At 42.4% G+C, this 23,765-nt stretch overlaps 3 protein-coding genes, 1 long non-coding RNA gene and 1 pseudogene across 4 annotated transcripts; 4 read left to right on the top strand and 1 right to left on the bottom strand.

The window, feature by feature from the left end:
• The first annotated feature begins 3,600 nt into the window (after window positions 1-3,600).
• LOC146691671 (leukotriene B4 receptor 1-like) lies at window positions 3,601-4,805 on the top strand. The gene has a single exon (XM_085433530.1). The coding sequence runs from the start codon at window positions 3,601-3,603 to the stop codon at window positions 4,531-4,533; it is 933 nt and encodes a 310-aa protein (XP_085289656.1). The 3' UTR covers window positions 4,534-4,805.
• Window positions 4,806-12,110: 7,305 nt separating this feature from the next.
• Window positions 12,111-13,399, top strand: LOC146691670 (uncharacterized). Its single transcript, XR_014915083.1, has 2 exons — window positions 12,111-13,200; window positions 13,292-13,399. It is a non-coding gene; the product is annotated as an uncharacterized LOC146691670 (long non-coding RNA).
• Window positions 13,400-14,722: 1,323 nt separating this feature from the next.
• Window positions 14,723-15,751, top strand: LOC146691669 (leukotriene B4 receptor 1-like). Its single transcript, XM_085433529.1, has one exon. The coding sequence runs from the start codon at window positions 14,750-14,752 to the stop codon at window positions 15,725-15,727; it is 978 nt and encodes a 325-aa protein (XP_085289655.1). The 5' UTR covers window positions 14,723-14,749; the 3' UTR covers window positions 15,728-15,751.
• A 1,985-nt stretch (window positions 15,752-17,736) lies between these two features.
• On the bottom strand, window positions 17,737-21,286 carry LOC146691668 (inactive serine protease 35-like). The gene is made up of 2 exons (XM_085431589.1): window positions 20,699-21,286; window positions 17,737-20,227 (listed from the first exon to the last, which is right to left on the bottom strand). The coding sequence occupies exons 1-2, from the start codon at window positions 20,725-20,727 to the stop codon at window positions 18,784-18,786; spliced, it is 1,473 nt and encodes a 490-aa protein (XP_085287715.1). The 5' UTR covers window positions 20,728-21,286; the 3' UTR covers window positions 17,737-18,783.
• A 348-nt stretch (window positions 21,287-21,634) lies between these two features.
• Window positions 21,635-23,232, top strand: LOC146691667 (leukotriene B4 receptor 1-like; annotated as a pseudogene).
• Window positions 23,233-23,765: the final 533 nt, after the last annotated feature.

Here is a 23,765-nt window from a genome sequence, read left to right as displayed (position 1 = left end):
CTTACCAAGGGGTATTAGATGTGAGGTTTCAGACATCAAAGTCTGTACAGGTTGCTGTGCTGCCTTCTTTGCTGCTCGGTCTGCAAAGTTATTGCCTTCAGTAATTTCTGAATTATCTTTTTTGGTGTGCAACGCATATTGACTGTCAGTGTGAATATTTATATATTTCTATTTCTCGACCTTTGCGCAGCATGTACGTATGATAGCCGCTAGTTCTGCACTCTGTGCTGAACAAGAGGAAATAAGGGCTTTCGCTTCTAAAACAGTAGGCTGCAGTGTACTAAAAATGTCTGGTCGGGGTTTCATTCTTTCAGTTCGCTTCTGCATACAGCTGTGTTCGGCACCATCTACTACCGCAGGAAGGAGAGTGCTTGTCACAGTCAGGCAAAGCTAAAGCTGTGCTTGTTTGCAGGGCAAGTTTTAAGTCAATAAATGCTTTGTCTGCCTCTGGTGTCCATTCTATTTCATCTTTCAGAGCTAAGTGTTTGCCATAGATCAAGTTTTGCAAAGGTTGGGCAGTGCATATTCAGGTATCCAACATCTGCAAAAGTTGCAGAGACCTAAATAACTCATCATTTGTTGTTTGGTGACAGGCTTAGAAGCGTATTGTACAGCTACTTTTCTGCTGTCTAACAGCTGTCTGCCTTGTCCTGTCAGTCTGTGGCCAAGGTACGTTACTTCTTGGCTCCACAAGTGCAATTTATGCTGTGAGACTTTATGGCCTTGCTCCGCTAGATGTTGCAAAACTGTCAGTGTGTTTGCTACGCAATTAGTCTGTGTGTAGCCTGTAATCAAAATATCATCAACGTATAGCAGGAATTTACCTGGGGCAGGAAGCGTGCAAAATGACATGGGTTTTCTTAGAGCTTCTGCATAAAGAGTGGGGCTATTCTGGAATCCCTGAGGCAACCTTGTATAGGTATACTTCTGGTTGGCAAAAGTTACCAAAAAATCTATAGACATGCAGATGGATGAACCAGTCCAGCAGAATGAATGTAGGTTTGAATTTAACGACAGCATCATGTTTGAGGTCAAAGTCTGAGCCATGTGGACACCGATCTGGGTGGGTTCAACAAATATATACACATGAAATTGTCACCCGAAAAACACAGCAAACCTTCAAAAATAAACCAAAACATCAGAACTCAAAATACTGGGTCGAATCGACCCAGAACCGTGACAGAAATGTGCATAGAACAGCAATGCTTTTGTTAAAGGAAATTTGCTGCTGATTTTTGCAGTTAGCCATGTTAAATTTAAATTTATGTTTGAATGAGCATGCAAATGCCACATAAATGAGCCAAGGGTAACCCTTTTTTGAAACCCCTGCAGTTTTATTTTAACAGCCAGTTTTGCTGCTACATGCAGCTGTAGTCAATTTATTACACAAGCTCCTCCCCTCTCCTTGAACATGATCCCACATAGTTTTAATGGTAAATTATGTGTATTATACACATGAATGCTTAAAAAATTTGCACGAATAGCAGGATGGTAGCTGACACAAGTCCTCAGCAAGGAACAAGTGCCTTTTAATGAACACAACACGTAAACTTACATAATGCAGCAGGACGTTTCATGTGTGTTCATCAGTTCGCCATCTTAACTATATCGCTCAACAACATTTTGCTTCCTCTTTTTACAACAACACCAGTGGTGCAGTTTGGTTTCTAACACTACAGGAAACACAACAGGATTTAATGCAGTTTTATTAAGCACATTCTGTGTAAACAGAATTTGGTCACAAAACACACCTTGAGTCTCATTTAGTTTCTGTTCTGGGTTTTTTTTATATGATCATCAGATGGAGATGTCCTCATGTTAGTTCCATGTGTCTCAAAGTGCTTAAAAAGTAGAAAAGATCCAATAAATATAGCCATAAATATTTGAGTATAAAAATTAGTGTTTGATTTCTACTTCCAGGTGTTCTTACACTGGTGTTCTGTAGGAATCTATAGATTAAAAATAAAGATTCATGGAAAGAGCTATGCAAAAATCCTGAAACCATGAAGGCAAATGTTCAGCATTAAAGTTTCCTTTTTATTTGTTCCTATTCGACTACATCTTGTTCACCTGAGTGCACATGTATCACTATCAGTCGTTCCGTGTACAACACTGCCATCTGGCTTGCAGCAAGGAACAACTCAACATCTCCCACAGCGGTAAAGTCTACCTGCTTCCTGGCTGTGTCAGACCTGCTATGCATGCTGCTTGCTATTCAAGTGTGGTTTTACTCTTTCCTTTACAGCTGGACATTGCAGTAGCCGAGCAATGTAGCTCGGCTACTGCAATGTTTATACCGACTGTGATTTGTGAGTGTCCAGCATTATCTTCAGATGGTCTACATTGGGATGAAGTTAGATGAAGTTGAAGCAAGCAGGCTGCTGCTTCCACTCTGGCAGGTCACAATGATCCTGTCTATTCCTGTTTTAGTGTTTCTCCTGGTAAAAGATGAGCAATAACATGCTGCAAATCTCACTATTGCTCAAAGGGCCGGAGTGTGGCTTCGCTGTTGACAGGGTTCCTGATAGGATTTGGGTCATTTTATGTCATTGTTTTTGCATACATCAGTCTCTACAGAAACGTGCTGAGTATATATTATCATAGCAAAGTGATTGGGAGAAATACCACTGTCTGCATTTTACAGTGAGGCCAAGAGTTAAGTGACCAGCAGATGGCACACTATTTTTTTATAATTAAAATGATGTGTGTTCCTTTTAACATCTCATTGTTTCAATTATCCAACAACACAACCTTTTTTCTGGCTTTAATCAATTTTTATATTGATGACCCACCATGGAAGAACAGAATCCATGCAGTAATAGGATTTAGGACAGGACCCTCCAGACACTGGTGGTGGTGAAGATGAATGAGGCTGGATGGAGCTCTGGCTGAGGTGTCTAAGGTGGAGATTGGAAGGAGGTTGTTAAATGGAAAGGGATTCTGAAAAGGAGAATGACTGACAGCAACAACTGAAACCAGATGATCGGACTAGAGTAATGATTTCAGTATTGAGATTGAGTGTGGAAAAGTGGTAGTCATTAAAAGAACAGAAAAGCAGCCGAACATCCAGGAAAGCAGCAAGATGAGTGATTACAGGTCTTCCTTATTGAACTTTTGCATAAACTCCATTTGAATAGTAAAGGATGTGTACTACATGCATTAATACCTAAAGAATTCGCAAGAAGGGTTTGATGCAGTTTTATTGAGCACATTTTTGTGTGAACAACAGTTTGCAAAATAATCTCGCCTCAAGGTTTGTTTATGATCTGCTCCAGTGGTTTTAATTTCATGTTATCATCATATGGAGATGCCATTGTCTTAGTTTCATATTGTCAACTTCTGTTTCTTGAGTATAATCATGTCAAACTGACTGCAAAGAGCGTAACAAAATTGTTGTTTCCAAAGAATAAGAATAGAAAGCGGCATGACATGTAAAATCCTGCACTAAATGCAAATGTTATATTTAATTTGGCTTTTTGTTTTTTTGTCATTTGCATTGGCGTCACAGTGTCTTTGTTATTAGTTTCTGTTTCACTCATTTGACTGCACATTTATCATCATCTCTTTCTCGGTGCGTGACATTGTTAGCAAACCTGCAGCATGGCACAACTCCACTCTACTGCGATTACCTTGAACATTTCCTCCACTCCTGGATATTTACCTCATTCTTTCTGGTCCAGTGGTGCACTTGGTGCGGTGGTGCTGTCCATCTGCTTCCTGCTGGGATTCCCTGGAAACATCGCTGTCATCATTCTCAAGCCAAACTGGAAGAACATGTCCAGTCTGAGTCAAAGTTTGATGCTGAACCTGGCTGTGTCAGACCTGCTCTGCACGCTTACCACACCAGTACTGATTTACTCTTTCTTCAAAAGCTGGACTTTAGGCCTGGTTTCTTGCAAACTCATAATGTACTTTATTTATTGCAGCATTTTTAGCAGCCTGCTGACTGTGACTGTGCTGAGTGTTCAGCGTTACCTTCAGGCAGTGTACCTTGAGAGGAGTTTACATGAGGTTAAAGCGTGGAAGCTGCTGGTTCCACTCTGGCTGGTTGTGATCATCCTGTCCACTCCTGCTTTAGTCTTTCAACAGCCGGTGGAAAAACTGCACCATTTAACATGCAGTAGTCAGTACGCCTCCAAGGGGCAGAGGATGGCTGTGGTGTTGACAGAGACTCTTGTAGGAACTGTGTCACTGTTTGCTATTGTTTTTTCATACATCAGTCTCTACAGAAAAGTAAATCAGGCCCCCTTGTTCAACAATCCACGGACCACCAGACTGATTACCAGCATTATTGTGACTTCTGTTGTCTTGTGGATCCCATATCGTACCGTAACTGTGCTGGGTGTGGCAGCTATTTACTCAAATGATGAGAACCTGCAGAAGATTTTTGAAGACAGCTGGCGCATACTTGGATCAGTAACATTTGTAAATAGTGCCGTGAATCCACTCCTGTATGCCTTTACTTCTAAGCGTTTGGCCACCTGCTGCGAAAAAATTACTCAACAGTTAATACAGAAGTTCAGAATTCCTTAAAATCTATATTTGTCAAGTGATGTCAGTGCAGAAGTAATATTTCGAAGGTGAAAGCTCTTTGGTGACGTGTTTTTCCTACTGTTACACACAGAGTGTGGTGCTCTCCATTTTAAAGCTGTTGGTGATTGGTGTAAATATAAAATTTTTAAGGTTAAGCAACATCTCAGCTGTGGAATTACATGTTTGTGGAAAAGAAATAAGGAAAAGCATTAAAAAGAATCAATGTACACATTAAATTGAATTCAGCATGCAAACTTTATATATTTACTTCATATATAATCTTCATATATAATCTTCATATATAATCTCAGTTTTCTTTTCATTTTTGTCATTTCTTGTTTTGTTTTTCTTTTCTTTCTGAATTCTTGTTTATTATTAAAGCCGATTCCCTCTCCCGCTCGCGGGGGGAGGGGAGTAGATTCGGCCGGATGGCTGCCCCACCTCAGTCGGCCTATGGAGGTATGTGGTGGGGCGTGGTCTGCGGTGACATGCAGGGAAGGCGGATGCACTTACACAGCATCTGCAATTATGCCCTGCCGACCTAAGTATTGTACTGGCTATTATTTTGTTGCAGCTTGGACCCAGCTGATGCTTTTACTTTGAAAGTTATAGAGCCACAAGGTGCGATAAATCAAGCGGTGTAAATTATACAGTAGAAGCGTGAGATTTTTAATGCACAGAGAGACAGTTAAGGAACGGGAACGAGAAAAAACGGCTGTTAAGGTGCAATTCTGAGTTGCAAGTGGTTCCTTAGCACCTGGTTGATGAGGGAACAAGGTTGTTAATGATTGCAATGATTTACAAGTTTCACTGTTATATGTTATGTAAGGTAAAGATAATTAATTGTTATTAATGAAAAAGGAAAAGGGCAAAAGTAACACACGGTTCGATTTACAAATGGTCCTGTATGCTGTAGCTCTTACAGTGTGTTCACATACACGGCTGTTTAATAAAAGGATTGTGAACCATCAGTTTGAGACACCATCTTTTCAACCGGGGACAGGGGGACTGTCCTCACCTGGCTTGTAACTGCCTCTTACTGTTTATCTTACTGAGGCAACTTTTATTCCTCATTTTATGACAGGCAAACCCCCACTGTCAATAAAGTCCCTACTTTACACAGTTGCACACCAGGAATTATAGCTAATCCAACTCATTTGGGATTCAGAGGTTGAGAGCTTTAAGGTCACATTAAATGCTTTGAGAATAAAAGTCCACAACTGTCCTTTAAACAAGGGTTGACCAAGTCATCCTTAAAAAACAAACTTATGGAACATTTCCTGTTCTTCTGATCTGCACCTGCCCCTATTATCTAAGGAAACCTGAGCACATTGTATTCTAATCTTTGGTTTATTCTACTCACGATATGTGACACATAGTAGTACCCCAAACAGTCTCTTAGAAGTTCTGAATAACTTTGAAAGGAATATTAATACTGATAATATGTCATTTTCAAGCTGCCAAAAACTGATTGCCACCTATAACTTGTCACTGAAACAATATTTTTGCTTCAAACTTGCTGGATGTCATTCAGAAGGGTTATATGTGACACATTATACCCCAAAGTGTCCCTTTGAAGCATTGAATACCTTTTAAAGGAACATTAACACTGATAATATGCCATTTTCCAGCTGCCAAAAACTGATTGCCGCCTATAACTTGTGACTAAAATACTTTTTTTTCCTCCAAACTTACTGGAAATCATTCAGAAGAGTTATATATGACACCCTATACCCCAACCAATCCCTTGGAACCTTTGAATACCCTTTAAGGGAACATTAAAGCTGCTAATATGCCATTTTCCAGCTGCTAAAAAGTGATTGCCGCCTATAACTTGTCACTGAAACAATATTTCTGCTTCAAACTTGCTGGATATCTTTCGGAAGGGTCATATGTGACACATTATACTGCTAACTTAAAGCTAGCCTTTATTGGACAGAACAAAGAAACTCAAATGTCAAAACCTTGTAATTCACAAAATAACACAAAAAATGGAGTAATGGCCTAATGTAAACAGGTGGGAGGAGATCCTCTTAAACAAATCAGGGACAGTAAGTAATAGTAAAGACAAAACACAAGGGAAAACCAAATGTCATGCCAATAAAGCACCTTTGAATTAAAAAAAAAACAAATAAACCCCAACAATTACATCAAAGTAAATAAGAGAACAGCAATGAAACTATACTAATGTTACGGAGTATAGCATGGTGGGAAAGGACGGAGAGAAACCCCCCCCCCCCCCCCCCCCCCCCCCTAAGTTTTGTTGGTTTTGTTTTTGAGTTTGTTTTGGATTAATTGCATGTTTTTGTGTTTATTTACGGTTGTTGCACCTGTGTGGGAGGGGAGATTTTACTCTAGCCCAGCTGCCAGTGAGGCGGAGTTGAATACAGGGAGCGGCTGATTGGAGTTCCTCTTTATAAAGGGGAGAGGAAGCAGGAAGTGTTGTTGTTGTTTTTAGTAGGACCTCGGTGAAGTAGGAGAGCCCCGGAGATCCAGGACAAAGTGTGCGCATTTTTAATAGAAAGGATTCTTTTTTTAGCCTGGCCTGGTTTTTGCTTTTAACGAAACGGAGGACGTGGAAAGGAGGACGTATTCCTATGGAGCTGTGAGAGGACGTGCTGGAAAAGAGAGGGCGTGCTGGAAAAGAGAGGACGTGCTGGAAAAAAAAGGGACGTGTTGGAAAAGAGGAAAACGAGCACTAGACTGGAGACCTCCTGCGCCCCGATAAGAAGAACTGGACCAGCTCGGGGAAGTTTAACTGCCGGGAGCAAACCTGTTTTAGGGAGCTGCAGGATTGATACGGTTGGTTGCGTGTTCGTGCAGTGACCCTCTCTCCCCTGTTTGTAACTAGGCGAAGAACTCGGACCGCGGTGGTCTTTGGGCTTTGGATCCCTGGCCGGGGTTGTCTTCAGCCGGTAGTTTGCCTAGAGGAAGAACAAATAAATTTTGTGTAACCCATTGCAGTGTGTGCGTGGTGGTTTGTTGCTGGTCCCTACTAGAATTCCTATTCTTTTTGCACGGAGGCTCTCTTAACAGACTTCCCGTAACATTTGGCGTTTGTCGACAGGATTTGTGACCAGTATACAAACCTACCTGCCTTAGACTGATTAATATGGCGGATGAGTTATCTGAAACCAGGAATATGGCGTCACCATTTTTTATCGGTGCGCCCTGGGTACCAAAATTTTGTGGGCTTAATACGAATTATGAAGATTGGGAGAGTCAAATTAGCGCAATGCTCCGTGCTCAAAAGTGGTCGATAGAACAGCAATGTGATTTTGTATTGAGTGCATTAGGAGGAGAATCACGACGTGAAATTCTTATTCTGGAACAAGCGGAGCGGGATACGCCAGATAAAATCTTTCTTCAGCTTAAAGAACTGTATGGGGACAAAACAGCCGTGGGTACCCTGCGTGCCATGTTTTATGAATGTAGACAAAGGACAGAAGAGCCTATTAGAAAGTTCACGTTACGCTTAAGGGAGTTGGGCCATCGCCTGCAGACAAAAGAGCCACAAGGGTTTCGGCGGGCTGACCTGCACCTGCGTGATCAGTTTGTCTTGGGTCTTAGGGAGGGTGAGATACAGCGTGATCTGCGGCGTTTATTAAGGCACGATCCTGACCTCTCATTTGAACAGGTGCGTAAAGAGGCTCTGCAATTGGAAGCGGATGCGCTGTATGGCGTACATGAAGACTCCGCTTGTGCTGTAGTAAGAGGGGATTTAAAGTGGCAGGATACTCTGAATTGGAGAGATAAGTTTAAAGTGGAGATCCTTGCAGAAATGAAGGAGCAAATTATGGATCTCAAAAATACTCTTCAGGAGGAGCTGAGGGAATTTGTCCGACCAGCACCAATGCCACGGACGTTTTCAGCTCCTAGAGGTGAGCGAGAAAGGTGGAACCTTAGTTCCCCTCAATATAGGGGAGGTGTTGAAGTGTCTGAGCCACCCCCGGTGACAAAGCAAACCCCACGGTTAGTGGAGCGACCACGGCACAAGTGGGATGAGCATGGGCAGCCTATTTGTAGTAGGTGTGGAGTTAGTGGACACATGGCAAGAGAGTGTCGGGGCACTTCATCTCAGATGGCTTTAAACGAGTAAATCCAGTCGCTATGGGCCAGGTGATTGGAAAGGATGATAGTGGTCCAACTCAGTTAAACCACCCTCAATTTTTAGGGGCATGCCGTCAAGTAGAAGTATTCATTGATGGTAAAGAAGTGACATTTTTGCTGGATACTGGGTCTAATGTAACATTAATGCCACAAGCCTGTTTTAGGAGATTGTTTGGTGAACAGGAGCCGGGGAAAGAGAGTGATCTTAATTGGCTAAAGCTGAAGGCCGCGAATGGATTGGCTATTCCTTACGTGGGCTATGTGTTAGCTGAAGTACAGGTGGGAGACATTACCCTGAAAGATATGGGAATTGTGATTTCAAAGGACGACCCCAATAATTCTAATGCATTACCTATATTAGGTATGAACATCATCGTTCCATGTTGGGATGTGTTTTTTTTGAAACCTCAGACGCAGACCCAGACCTGGCCTGTTGGCTCGACTGTAGACGCTCAACAAGCGTGGGCATCTGCTTTTCAGGACTGTCAAAGAATTCAGGCAGCTGTCCCCGTACCACAAGTAGGGACCCTGCGACCCGCTTACCGCCACCCGGTGAAGATCCCTGAGCACAGTGAGCAGGTGATTTGGGCTAGGGCCCCACAGACACTGAGGAAAGGACAATGTATCTTGGTGGAGCCATTGGAAGGGCCTAGTACAGTTGCCGTTGCTCGATCGCTAGGAACTGTCTATAGAGGCCGGGTCCCCATCAAAGTAAGGAATCTCAATCCTTTTCCTATTACGTTACGACGTTATGAGGCCCTGGCTACATTCTCCACGGAAAATGTCGACATTCAGGAACCTTTTGAAGTCACGTTTGAGCAAACCAGGCCAGGCATCGTTGAAGTGGGCGTATCCCAGGTGAGCTCGGAACCATCTGGTAAAGCTCCTCACATTGAAGTTATGACACAAGGGCGGTCGAATCTATCTATGGAGGAGCAGGAAAAGTTAAATGGTCTCTTGAGGAAGTGGGGCGATGTGTTTGCTGCCGACGAAGAGGATTATGGCCACACAGATGTAATTACGCACTCTATTCCGACAGGTATGGCACCTCCTATTAGAGAGCGGTATAGGCCAATCCCCCCTAAAATGTATCAGGAAGTGCGAGAATTGCTGAATAATATGATTCGATCAGGGGTGGTGCGAGAGAGTACAAGTCCCTGGGCAGCACCCATTGTCCTGGTAAGGAAAAAGAATGGGGAATTGAGATTTTGTGTGGATTACCGCAAGTTGAATGCAGTGACACATAAAGACGCCCATCCATTACCTAGAATTGAAGAGACCTTGACGATGCTGACTAAATCAAAATACTACTCCACCCTTGATCTAGCAAGTGGGTATTGGCAAGTGAAAGTTTCTGAAGCTGACAGGGAAAAAACTGCATTTTGTACTCCGTTTGGCTTGTATGAGTTTGAAAGAATGCCTTTTGGATTGTGTAATGCTCCAGCAACATTTCAAAGGTTGATGCAGAGTTGTTTGGGAAGTCAAATCACAGAGTCCGCTTTTGTCTATCTGGACGATGTGATAGTATATTCACCGGATTTTGACAGCCACCTAGAACATCTGCAGGCAGTGTTTGCAAGATTGAAGAGCTATGGGCTGAAGTTGCGACCTGATAAATGTGTTCTTTTCCAGCAACAGGTGAAGTTCCTGGGTCACCTGGTGAACAGTGAGGGTGTGGCTCCGGACCCTGATAAGATTGCCGCTGTACAGAAGTGGCCGGCCCCGCAGACTATTCATCAGGTGCGTTCCTTCTTGGGCTTTGCCGGTTATTATCGGCGGTTCATTGCAGGGTTTGCGGGTGTTGCTAGGCCTCTTAACTCGCTGCTAGTGGGAGTACCGAAGAATAAAAAACAGAATATCCCCATAAATTGGGATGAGGATTGTCAGCAGTCCTTTGATCTTCTGAAGCAGAAATTGCTCGAGGCTCCTATTTTAGCTTTTGCTGATTTCAGATTACCCTTCCGGCTTTATACGGATGCCAGTAAAGTGGGCCTTGGTGCAGTACTGTCTCAAGTACAAGATGGGAAGGAATGTGTGATAGCCTATGCTAGCAGAAGCTTAGCACCCGCCGAAAGGGATGATGCAAACTATAGCTCCTTTAAACTGGAGCTGCTCGCTTTGAAGTGGGCGGTGACTGAGAAATTTAAAGATTATCTATGGGGGTCTCTGTTCACAGTTTATACTGATAATAATCCATTGGTCCATTTATCGACTGCAAAAGTGGGCGCAGTGGAACAACGGTGGGTAGCCCAGCTCGCAAATTATCAATTTGATATTAAGTATCGGCCTGGCCAGGAAAATGTGAATGCTGATGTTCTGTCTAGAATGCCATTGCAGGTGCAACCCCAGGATTTGGTGCCTCCACAGAGTGTGGACGAAAAAGCATGGGTTCAGGCTGTGAACATCGATTGGGATCCAGGATGCTGGCAAGGCTTACAAGAGCAGGACCCCACGCTGCATAGAGTGAGATACTACATGGCCCGAGGAAAGATGCCATCTGGGGAGGAAAGACGCCAGGAGCCTACTGCAGTCTTAAACTACATGAAACAATGGTCACGGCTGGAGTTGTTGGAGGGTGTTCTGGTCCGCAGGGGGGTGGATTCCAACACCTGTGAGGCGTACTACCAAATCCTTGTTCCTTTGGAGGAACAGCAACCAACATGGAAGGCTTTCCATGAAAGGAATGGTCATTTGGGGGTGGCAAAGATACTTTCGATGCTGCGCCGTAGTTTTTATTGGCTTCAAATGGAGAAGAGAGTGCGGGACTGGACAACATCCTGTGAACGGTGTGTACGTCATAAAGGTCGTGGTGACGGTCGGGCCCCACTTAGTCCTGTTCTTACACACGCACCTCTCCAAACCGTGGCAGTTGATTTCCTGACATTAGGTAGACCGGCAGACTCATACCAGTACATTTTGGTCGCCACTGATTTGTTTACAAAGTATGCTTGGGCAATACCTACCAGGGACCAGACCGCTGCAACTACAGCGAAGATGTTGTTGAGACATATTATTCAGCCAATTGGATGCCCAGAACAACTGCACTCGGATCAAGGTGCTAATTTCGAGTCCGCCCTCATAAAGGAGCTCTGTCAGTATTATAATTGTCGGAAAAGTCGAACTACTGCCTATCATCCTCAGGGAAATGGGGCCTGTGAACGTTTCAATCAGACATTAATAAATATGCTGTCCACCCTAGAGGAAGACAGGCGGACTCGGTGGGTACAATGTTTGCCCGAACTGCTCCAGGCTTATAATAACTCTGTCCATGCGTCTACAGGTTACACCCCCCATTACCTGATGTTTGGATGGAATGCTCGTCTGCCAGGCGAGCTGTTTATGGGGACGAAGAGACCCATGGAGTCAACCACGACGCAGGAGTGGGTGAGGAGACATCATGAGCGCTTGAGGCTGGCATACCAGATGGTGGAAAAGAGCAGCCAGAAGGCTGCAGGCCAGATGAAGGACAGGTATGATGTTGGGGCTAGGGCAGCACCATTGCTCCCGGGGGAAAGGGTTCTAGTCCATACGACAAGAAGGGACGGACAGGGCAAACTGGCAGCACACTGGGAGGAAGAGATCCAAATTGTAGTTGGCCAGCCAAACCCTATGAACCCAGTCTACAGAGTTCGGCCAGAAGGTAAAGATGGGCCTGTTAGAGTGGTCCATCGTAATCGCCTGCGCATATGTACTTTCTTGCCTTCCGTCAATGATAAAACAGGAGGTGGCGCCTTAGAACCAGGAACGGCAGCTGCGCATGATATAGCGACAGCCTCAGACCAGTGGTTACTTCTATGGAGTATGGCACAGCAGATGCCAGGGCCAGGTCACTATCCGTCCTCCAACAAGTCCGCCCCTGCAACTCAGGAGGGTTTAAGGAGATCTGCCCGTGAAAATCTCGGGAAGCCCCCACCTCGATATACTTAGTAGAGTGCCCGAGGACGGGCTAGGAAAAAGTTGGGGTGGGTGTTACGGAGTATAGCATGGTGGGAAAGGACGGAGAGAAACCCCCCCCCCCTAAGTTTTGTTGGTTTTGTTTTTGAGTTTGTTTTGGATTAATTGCATGTTTTTGTGTTTATTTACGGTTGTTGCACCTGTGTGGGAGGGGAGATTTTACTCTAGCCCAGCTGCCAGTGAGGCGGAGTTGAATACAGGGAGCGGCTGATTGGAGTTCCTCTTTATAAAGGGGAGAGGAAGCAGGAAGTGTTGTTGTTGTTTTTAGTAGGACCTCGGTGAAGTAGGAGAGCCCCGGAGATCCAGGACAAAGTGTGCGCATTTTTAATAGAAAGGATTCTTTTTTTAGCCTGGCCTGGTTTTTGCTTTTAACGAAACGGAGGACGTGGAAAGGAGGACGTATTCCTATGGAGCTGTGAGAGGACGTGCTGGAAAAGAGAGGACGTGCTGGAAAAAAAAGGGACGTGTTGGAAAAGAGGAAAACGAGCACTAGACTGGAGACCTCCTGCGCCCCGATAAGAAGAACTGGACCAGCTCGGGGAAGTTTAACTGCCGGGAGGTAATGTGGAGACCCAGCCTCGAACAAAGTTAAAGCCTGAAAAGGTGGGTGGCAAACCTGTTTTAGGGAGCTGCAGGATTGATACGGTTGGTTGCGTGTTCGTGCAGTGACCCTCTCTCCCCTGTTTGTAACTAGGCGAAGAACTCGGACCGCGGTGGTCTTTGGGCTTTGGATCCCTGGCCGGGGTTGTCTTCAGCCGGTAGTTTGCCTAGAGGAAGAACAAATAAATTTTGTGTAACCCATTGCAGTGTGTGCGTGGTGGTTTGTTGCTGGTCCCTACTAGAATTCCTATTCTTTTTGCACGGAGGCTCTCTTAACAGACTTCCCGTAACACTAACATAGCAGAAACAGGGGGTATAGTGGAGGCAAAATACAAGGAAACCAAGGAACTACGTGTATATATATATAAATTCCTTGCCACCAGTAACTACAACTCTAACATGTAAAAAAACACAAAATACTGGAATAATTAAACCAATCGAAAGCAAAGCTGAACTCAAAAGTTGGGAACAATAATGAAATTCATTAAGAATCAAACACATAAATGAATGAATTAACCTCCTAAGACCTGAACTCTTCCACAGCATGCATTTTTAATTTCTCTTTGATATTTGGGCATATTGGGGCCCAATGAATGTAAAAACAAAGAATTACCAGATTTTTTTTTTACCTTATTTTTGTTTTTATGAAAAATCAGAGCCACATATGAGGATATTCGTTTAAAATTTTGATAGAACAGTAGCAGTATAATGTCCTCGTAAGTGGATATCAGGCCCTTGTAGAGCAAAATTGAGTATTTTGGTCTAAATAACCCAAAATGTGATGTCCACATATGTGGACGCCAGGTCCTAGGAGGTTAAAAAATAAACGAATAAATGAATAATTTGGGATACAAGGATACTCAAAGCAACTGTGTTTTGTTTTGTTCTTACATAAGCTATGCTCATGGCCACTTTAAGAGGTATCTCTTCCTAGTAACATGCTGAACTTCCTTTTGCCTACTCTGAGATGAGTCCTACTACCACGGTGCCATCAGCAAACTTGATGATGATGATGTAGATATAAAGCACCAACAACTGATTTCCAACAACTTTGAAGTAGTAACAGTATTTCAGTGACAAATTGTAGGCGGTAATCACTTTTTGGCAGCTTGAAAATGGCATATTATCGGTATTAATGTTCCTTTCAAAGTTATTCAGAAGCTCTAAGGGACTGTATGTGTGTGTGACACTTCTGGTCGCTATAGCACAACCTCTTTCAGTCTTTCAGTCGCTACATTTATGGCGTGACCCTTTAACATACCAAGTTGTACAAAGCATGTAAAAAGCAGAAGTGAGCAGTGTTGCTAAACTTATTAAAACAGGAAGTTGCAGCTGGCTATGTTTGCAGTGTAAAATTAAGAAAGCTGAAAATAAATCTTCTAATCGTCTAGCTCCTTCTGCACAATGACACCATATTAGGACACAATTCTCTGACAATATCTTTATTATTAGTTCCTCTTTCACTTCATCAAAAATAACATCTTGTTTGTGTGGGTGCACATTTATTATCATCATCACTTGTTCAGTGCACAACAGTCAGCAAGTTTGCAGCATGGCACAATTCAGCTCCACCACGGTTACTTCTAACATCTCCTCTTCTGGGGATTCATCTCATCCTTCCTTGGACTCCAGGGGTGTGGTTCCTGCAGTAATGATGTCCATCTGCTTCCTGATGGGATTTCCTGGAAACATCACTGTCATCATTCTCAAGCCAAACTGGGAGAACATGTCCAGTTTGAGTCAAAGTTTGATGCTGAGTCTGGCTGTGTCAGACCTGCTCTGCTTGGTTACCCTTCCACTGTGGATTTACTCATTCCTCTATGGGTGGACCTTTAGGCTGGTGGGCTGCAAAATCATAACATATTTTGTGTATTGCAGTCTTTATGCCAGTCTGCTGACTTTAACTGTGCTGAGCATCCAGCGTTACCTTCAGGTCGTTCACCTGCAGAGGAGTTTAAATAGGGTAAGAGCAAAGATGCTGCTGCTTCCGCTCTGGCTGGCTGTGATGATCCTGTCCACTCCTGAGTTAGTATTTCGACAGCTGGTAGAACAGCAACACTGGACAAAATGCAAAAATAAACACTCTTCTGATGGTCAGAGGATGGCTAGTGTGTTGACAGAGGCCCTTGTAGGATTTGTGTCCCTTTCGGTCATTGTTTTTTCATACATCAGTCTCTACAGAAAGGTGAATCGGGCAGCCTTTTTCAACAATCCACAGACCACAAAACTGATTACCAGCATCATTGTGACCTTTGTCATCCTGTGGGTCCCATATTTTGTTATCGATGTGCTGGGTGTGGCAGCCATTTCCCTAAAAAATGAGGCCCTGCTAACATTTTGTGAAGACAGCTGGAATACTGTTGGAGCACGAACATTTGTAAATGGTGCAGTCAATCCACTCCTGTATGCCTTTACTTCTGATCGTTTGTCCACAATGTGGCAAAAAATTGTTGAAAATTTAATACAGAAGTTCAGAATAGCTCAAACCCTGCCTGAGTCAAGAGATATCACTACAGAACCAGCATCTTAGTGATTTCCCTGCATGGCAGAGTTCAACCACACTGTTATATTACTAATATTATTATTATTATAATTAATAATAAGATAACATAAGATTATGTATAATGAATATTGTATCTTAAGTGAAGAGATCTCCTCTCTCCTGCTGATGCACACAGGGTGCAGTCCACTCTATCTATCACAGAAAGCTGTTGATGATTGGTGGTTTAATAATAAACTATGAGGTTAAGCAACATCTCCTGTCAAATCGACTGTGTGCTAAACCTGATTTTTCCAAAACCAAATCAATGAGTTTTGCTGCCTAACCTAACCAACCACACTACCAATGCTGAAAGCAGCCAAAAAGCCCCAGTATACCCACCACAATGGTCGCTTTCCCCACTGCTGCAAACTCCCTTGTGTTGCAGGACAATTTTCACATCACATCCTGTGTCATGAGACAATCCTTGCTGTGGTCTGGATCTTTGCACCTTGGCACAATGCGCTGCGGTTGGTTGAAGACACGAGTGCACAATCAAACCGTTCTTTACAGCCATTTTAATGACAATCCTGTTAACTATACCTTTAGATAATTTTAGGTGATGTATGAATAAAGTAAATGAAGTAATTTCCATGTTGCAAGTCATTTAAATTTTTTCATTGGCTTCATTGGCTTATATACTGTTACAGTGGTTAGCACTGTTGCCTCACAGCAAGAAAGTCCTGAGTTCAATTCTAACATGTTTTCCCTGTGTTTGGATGGGTTCTCTCCGGGGACTCCGGTTTCCTTCCCCAGTCCAAAGACATGCAGTTAGTGGGGATAGGTTAATTGGAAACTCTAAATTGCCTATAGGTGTGAATGTGAGTGCAAATGGTTGCCTGTGTCTATGTGTTAACCCTGCGACAAACCTGTCTGTACCCTGCCTCTTGCCCTAATCCGTTATTTTAAAAGACAGATCAAACATGTTTTTTATTTTGAGTGAAAACTGTAAAAAGTACTTTTTGTTATATCAAATCATATGTTTGAAAAATAGGCAAGTAGACTATAAAGTTTCGCACTGTTAGTACCTATCCTCTTTAGTCACTTTACTTTCTACCTCTAAGATATACTCCCAAAGTCAAAAACCAACAGGCTTAAAAACTCCTTTGTCCCACACGCCATCAGACTGTTTAACTCCTCACTGGAGGGGAGAGGAAGGAGAAACAGGGGGACAAGGGAGGGCGGGGAAAACTGAGTTGTAGGACTTTTCTACACGGTGCAATTTTTGCAATATTATTATTATTTTATTTTATTTTTTTTGTCTCTTTCTTATATTTGACTGTGCAATAATCACTGTGCAATATACTCACTCAAATGAGCAATCCTATTTATCCATATTGCATATTCTGTATCTATATATGTGTATATGTGTATATATGGTGTATTTATGCTTATATCCTTACTCTCATTCCCCTTAATGTATCTGTAACATGCAACTTCTTTCGGTGCTTTGCTACTGGAAACTGAATTTCCCGAAGGCACCCACCCGAGGGATTAATAAAGTTTCATCTAATCTAATCTAATCTAATCTAAGATGTAACAAAGGCATTGATTAATAGAGTGTGTACTGTGTCGCCCTTTGCTGGTGTTGAGTGGTACTGCATCATATAGTGCAACCGGTGAATCTGGTACTCTGAAGAGCTCCTTTCCTTGTTTCTGTTTGCATGTACAGTGAGTTCAAGTTAAGCTGGAAATCAAAGAAACAAGGAAGTTTTTTTGTTGTGTCTGTAATTAGAAAGGGGCCTCAGTTTATTTTGGGTGATTTGTGGTGAAGCAGAAATCAGTACACTGGTTCATGCTGCTGCTGAAGTCTAAAGAGCTCGAGTATATGCTGGATGTCCTGCATATTATTTCCAAGAAGTCACTGTATCTTTATCCAGTGTAGCATAACAAAATTTTGAAAGAAAAATAAAAGAAGTATAAAATGTGGATGAATATGAAATATGAAGGATACATCAATATATTGATCTCAGTGACCCTCGTGGCTCAGACTTGTCTGCTTTGGTTTGTATCAGAAATTTTATTTCATTTCTTTACAGAAAGAATTACACAAGAAAACGTGTTTGTTGCATCAACACTGTCAAAAATCATCAAAAGTACAGTAATAAAAAATCCATACATATGTTATGTAGACCAGTATTTCCTTAACAAGTACAACTAAAACCAACTTCTCTAAATAACCCAATAAATGGCTGAACAGGATACAGATCCAGAATCAGAGACAAATGCAGCAGTCTTCAACTCAAGGTTGGTCTGTCAAACTCTCATTGAAGAGAGAAGCTGATTTCAGATCATATTTTTTTCACATTTTTACAATTTATTAAAAGCTGCAGCTCTTTTAAACCCACAATCCTATTATATACAATTTAGAAATAGAAAAAACAACAACTGCTGCTAAAATTGAAATTAAAGTGACTTAAATAATAAAAAGAAAAGAAAACTCATCCGCTCCTTGTCTGTGCTTAAGGTTCATGACTTCAGCCTTTGCAGTTAAAAGTTGCAGTTAAGTTTAAAGACATCACTATTATTCTAACCTCCAACCAGACTGTGGCAGTGGGATTGCATTATGGATCATGTAGGTATTATGTTTTCACATTATTTGATGAAGAATTCTTTTATGGAAATGTTTTACTGGAAACTCTGCTTCTTTTATATGTAAATCAGTATTGTGAATGTATCTGTAAAGAAAACATCCTCAAGTTTTCTTCTTTCTTCCTAGAATGATCTTAAGAACATCTAAAATTGGATACACTGAGAAATATTCAGCTCCATTCTGACATATTGCACTTTGAAGATGTGATTACTTTTAAAAAATACTTCTACTAAAATGACTTTTGGGGGGGTGGGTTGTGGGGCTTGTCTTTACAAAGCTTCTAAAGCTCTATTTTATATATATATTTTTTTTAATCAAGGATTAATTGTTTAGCACCAATGATGAGACAGTTTTCTACAGGTTTTATACACAGTGTCCCTGATCTTTGAGTCCCTTTAAAGGTGTCTTCAGCTCTTTGCCTCTCACATACCCTCTGCTCTGTCTCTCTGTATCTTCAGACCTCTTTACAAAGACTTGGATCTCCATGGATCCAGTGGCAGATCTGGGCGTATTTAGGAGGTGTGATCCTCACTGCAACATTAAAGTCCCTCTGCTCACCCCCCTCCACCTTCACCCAATGATGGCCTGAAAACACTCCAATCACCCTCCTCTTCCACTTCCCCTTGCTGCCTGTGTGTCCCGCTTCCTGCCTGAGTCGGATGTAAACACCCGCCCCTGTAGCACCGGTCTGCGCGTCGCAGTGCTGATACATCAGATCATCAGACTCCTTTGCCACTGAGCAGAAGCGATAAACCACCCTCTCATCTCCGATACCGTCAGGCAGGTTTTTGTCAGCATCATAGCCTGAGAAGTGGATCCTTGTGAGGGGTGCAGTCGAGGGTGCTACTCCGAGCTCCATGTGCTTTTGTTTTACTGGTCGTTTCAGCTCCAGAAGGGCGTAGTCATAGTCGGGAGAAAGAGAATTAGTAGAGTTCTGGGTGTGGATCCATCCTTTAGGGATTTTTGTTTGCTTAACTCGAGTCCAGCGAAACACTGGTTCCTGTGTGGCCCCAGTACTGCGGCGGACACGATTGAGGCCTTTTCGTCTCCCTCTTCTCTCAGACTTTTTGTCTCCACCATCAGCTGTTCCCTCCTCAGCCCTTTTTCTCCCTCTACGTCTTCTACCTTCAACTCCCTTTCTCCCTCTCTCCCCAACTAAACTATTCATCTCCCCACCTCCATCCATTAGCTTCTCCTCTCCTTCCTTCTCACCTTTCTCAGCCCCTCCTTTCCTTCCTTGTCTTCTCCTCCCTCCTCTTCTCCTCCCCCCACTTCCTCTTGTAGTTTTCAGCTGTAACAAACCTACTCTAACCTTCCTGGCACCCTCCAGGTAGTCCCTGCCATCATGGATGCAGTGTGCTGCTGTTAGCACATGTTTTGAAGATATCAGGACTCCAGAACAGCCCGTAGAGATGCGGACTGCAGCAGAGAACGGGTAGTTGGTGATGAAATGGGAGTCTGAGATCACAAAACGACCATCTGCTCCATAAACCTGCCGTTTCCTGCGGGGAAGACCTGTTGAATGTGCCGGTGGTCTTGTAGACATCTTCTTGATTCCCTGCAAACTCATGTCTGTATGTGTGCGAGTGCCATTTTCATACAGCGTCTCATATCCCAGATTTCTCTCTTGCTCAGTTTGGTCTACAGGTGGTAGGGTGCTTTGACATTCTATTCCACAGAGCATCTTTGCCGCTCTTCTTTCTAATTCTTCTTTTTCCTCTTCCTTCCCTGTGAACAAAGGTGTTCTTAAAAGTGCTGTGCGTGTGGCCACCAGCTCAGGAAGGCTCTGTCTGGTCCACCTGTGCACCTCGTTGCTCTCACTGTTGCCAAAAACACCAGAAGCTGAAAGTGCAGCTACACAGAGCAGCACACACTTCAAATGAGTCAGGGCCATCCCGCTGAAAATACAGTAAAAAAAAAAAAAATATTTGAGAGTTGGAGAGAAATACCAAAAGATTTTTACACTGAGGCTAGGAGTTAAACGACCAGCAGATGGCGCACAAGCTTTACGTATGAATTGAAAATAGCTCGGCAGCTAAATGTTTAAGATTTCACTTTAAATTAAAATGACATTTTAGTTAGTTATTTCCGTTAACTTTGAAAAGTATTTCTAATCTAATCACGAAATATAATCATTACCTTTCCTATAAAACCGAAAACATATTTTTTGGATCCAAACTAATGTATTTATTGCAAAGTTAAGCAGGTCAATAACAAACAACGTGAAAGCTATGAAAATAAATCGGCATAACCCGTAAATTTAAAAATATATACATTTTACAGATATTCTTAGGAAGGACATATTAATGTAAATAAGCTAATGTGACCTTTTCGTTGTTAGCGGCATGAAAAATATAAAACATTCCTACCTGCAGATAAAATAAATAAGCACTCCCATTTAGCGTTGTCCTTACTGTGGATTTAAAAAAACTCTCTCTATCCGAAATACTTCCCGCAGACTGCTTCCATCATTTGCTGAGCTCAAAGGAAAAAAAAGAGGGGGATCGCAATGAGAGGCAGCGTGCAGGGTCCTCATAGGCATCCACATCCCACTCCGAAGTATAAAAAAAAAAAAGTCCGCACCAGGCATGCAGAGGGATGAACCAGCCCAGCAGCACGAAGGCTTTTGTGTTTTTAGCAAGTGATGACATCATGTTTGAGGTCAAAGTTGCAGTCGTGTGGACACAGATTCCGGTTTATGTTGCTATTTCGTTCTTTTAGAACTGTATTTAAACATAAACATTTATTGCTCTTACATATAAATCAGCCTCGAGAAACTTTGAGTGTAGGTTTGTGTGTGTGTGTGTGTGTGTGTGTGTGTGTGTGTGTGTGTGTGTGTGTGTATTAAATGTATTTCAAACGACCTATCAAAGTGTTTCTAGACATGAGTCCAGTGCAGCTCTTACCTGTAGTTTAACCCCTGCTGTTTATGTCAACAAAGACTCTGCTACAGGCAATTACTCGTTATTCCTATCCTATTAGTTGCTGCTGCAGAGATTTTATTCTTGTGTTATTGTGTTATTCTCATGTTTTGTCAACCTTTGTTGACCTCTATGAAGTCAAAATAGCCTGACCAGTTCCGAGGAAAGTGGAAAACATCCAGTTCTATGACGTAAACGCTGAAAATTAGTTCTCAGTCTTTATACATGTGAAATCTATACTTCCTTGGTGTTGTTCCATCTGTTGTGACAATGTGATACTAAGGGATTAATCCTCATTTGCATTAGCATCACAGTTTCCTTGTTATTAGTTCCCCTTTGATTCCTCAAAAGGTGAACACCTTCAACATTTATCATTATTAGTGCGTGCCACTCACACCAAGTTTCCAGCATGGCACAAGTCAACTCCACCACGGTTACTTCTAACATCTCTTCCTCTCCTGGAGATTCACCTCATCCTTCTTTGGACTCCAGGAGTCTTGTTCCTGCAGTGGTGCTGTCCATCTGCTTTCTGCTGGGATTCCCTGGAAACATTGCTGTCATCGTTCTTAAGCCAAACTGGGAGAACATGTCCAGTCTGAGCCAGAGTTTGATGCTGAATCTGGCTGTGTCAGACCTGCTCTGCTTTGTTACCATTCCACTGTGGATTTACTATTTTCTCTATGGCTGGACCTTCAGCCTGGTAGCCTGCAAGCTCGTAACGTACATTGGGTACCGCAGCATTTATGCCGGTCTGCTGACTGTGACTGTGCTCAGTGTTCAGCGTTACCTTCAGGTGGTTCACCTACAGAGGAGTTTAAATCTAGTGAAAGCAAGGTTGCTGCTGGCTCCTCTCTGGCTGGCTTCGATGACCCTGTCCATCCCTGCTTTAGTGGTTCGATGGCTGGACAAAGATCAGCACTGGACACGTTGCAAACCTCACTACTCCTCCAAGGGTCAGAGGGTAGCTGTGGTGTTGACAGGACTCGTGGTAGGAGTTGTGTCATTTTCTGTCATGGCTTTTTCATACATCAGTCTCTACAGAAAGCTGAATCGAGCAGCCTTTTTCAACAATCCACAGACCACCAGACTGATTACCAGCATCATAGTGACTGTATTTGTCCTGTGGGTGCCATATCGTGCCATGAATGTGGTGGAGATTGCAGCTGTTTCCCTCGATAACAAATCCTTGTTAAAGTTTAGCGAGGACATCTGGAACGCTTTTGCCTCTGTAACATTTGTAAACAGTGCCGTAAATCCACTCCTTTATGCCTTTACTTCTAATCGTTTGTTCAGTCTTTGCCAAAAAATGCTGAACATTTAGTGGAGAAGTTCAGATTTCCCCAAAATCTGTCTAAGTCAACAGATGTCACTGAAGAAGCAGCACCTCAATGTTGAACATCTTTGGAGAATAATTTTTGCCCTGCTGATACTGGAAATTATATTTTGAGTCAAAATATCTCCTCTCTCCTTCTGATACGCACAGGGTCCTCTTTATTTGTCACAGGCAACTGTTGGTGATTGGTGGTTTAATGATGAATTTCAAGGTTAAGCAACATCTCCCCTCAAATCAATCGTGCGCTGATTACATCTGGTCCTCAGCCAGAGCTTAAAAACACATGATTGTTGAAAAGGAATGAGGCAAACATTCAATAGAATCAAAGTACCTATCAAATTACATATAATTACAAAGAATTTCATCTGAAATTATAATGTAATCTCCATTAATCTGAGACAGCTGGGAAATTGAAGTAATCATATCAATGACAGTGACACCAGCTGATATCAACCATTCACTGGCTTGATGACAATCAAAGCAGTTTCTACATGTTTTTAATTTTCTCATGTTGAGTTTGGGTGTTTTTGTGGACTTTATATCCATCAGCCAGTCAGAAGAAACAACAATTAATGAAAAGATTGAATAAATGTTTTCACTGGAGCTCCTTCATCAACAGGAACAGCCTTCTGTCTGTGATGTTACCAACAGAAAGGACAGAGAGAGTGCTGCTCTAATACAGCAAGCAGATGTGTGTAAACTCAATTATCCTTCCATTAACTCATCATTTCACTTTTATTTTGTTAATACATTTGTTTTTATTCATCGGCATTTTAAAATAGTATAAAAATAGGCACATTGTACCATGCCATTAAAAGCATATAAAGGGAATTTTAAAATTCAAAATGGTGAATGGTTTTACCAAAAGTGTAGTTATCACAGGAAGAGGAAGTACCTGTATGTTCTTCCTATTAAGAGTGGGAACACAATGAAAAATGATTTCTCCATAGCTTTAAATGTTCTGTAATAGTTTAAATGTTTATTAGAGAAAGTTTTGTGAATTCTGAATGTTTATATTTATCTAAGTTCATGAGGATTTGATGAGAACACTGAAAGCACCTTCATTTCTGTACTGTAAATGCAAAGCTAGCAGCTGGCTAGCTAGAGACCAACCCAGGTTCAGGTTACCTAACTCAACAATAAGGTAACATATTTCTCAAATACTATATAGTATCATTATGG

Source organism: Copadichromis virginalis, linkage group LG15 (genome assembly GCF_057382275.1).
Source record: "Copadichromis virginalis isolate Kocher_CV1m ecotype Utaka linkage group LG15, C_Virginalis_male_GT1.1, whole genome shotgun sequence".
Lineage (NCBI taxonomy): Eukaryota > Metazoa > Chordata > Actinopteri > Cichliformes > Cichlidae > Copadichromis > Copadichromis virginalis.
The sequence above is the reverse complement of the archived record's forward strand: the minus strand, read 5'-3'. Positions and strand labels throughout refer to the sequence as shown.

Bases quoted from the DNA above. Each gene is read 5' to 3' on its own strand.
- LOC146691671 (XM_085433530.1), top strand. From the start codon at position 3,601: ATGGCACAACTCCACTCTACTGCGATTACCTTGAACATTTCCTCCACT.
- LOC146691668 (XM_085431589.1), bottom strand. From the start codon at position 20,727: ATGGGAGTGCTTATTTATTTTATCTGCAG. The intron at 20,228-20,698 runs GTAGGAATGTTT...CTGTATTTTCAG, and splicing joins CTTATTTATTTTATCTGCAG to CGGGATGGCCCTGACTCATT.
- LOC146691669 (XM_085433529.1), top strand. From the start codon at position 14,750: ATGGCACAATTCAGCTCCACCACGGTTACTTCTAACATCTCCTCTTCT.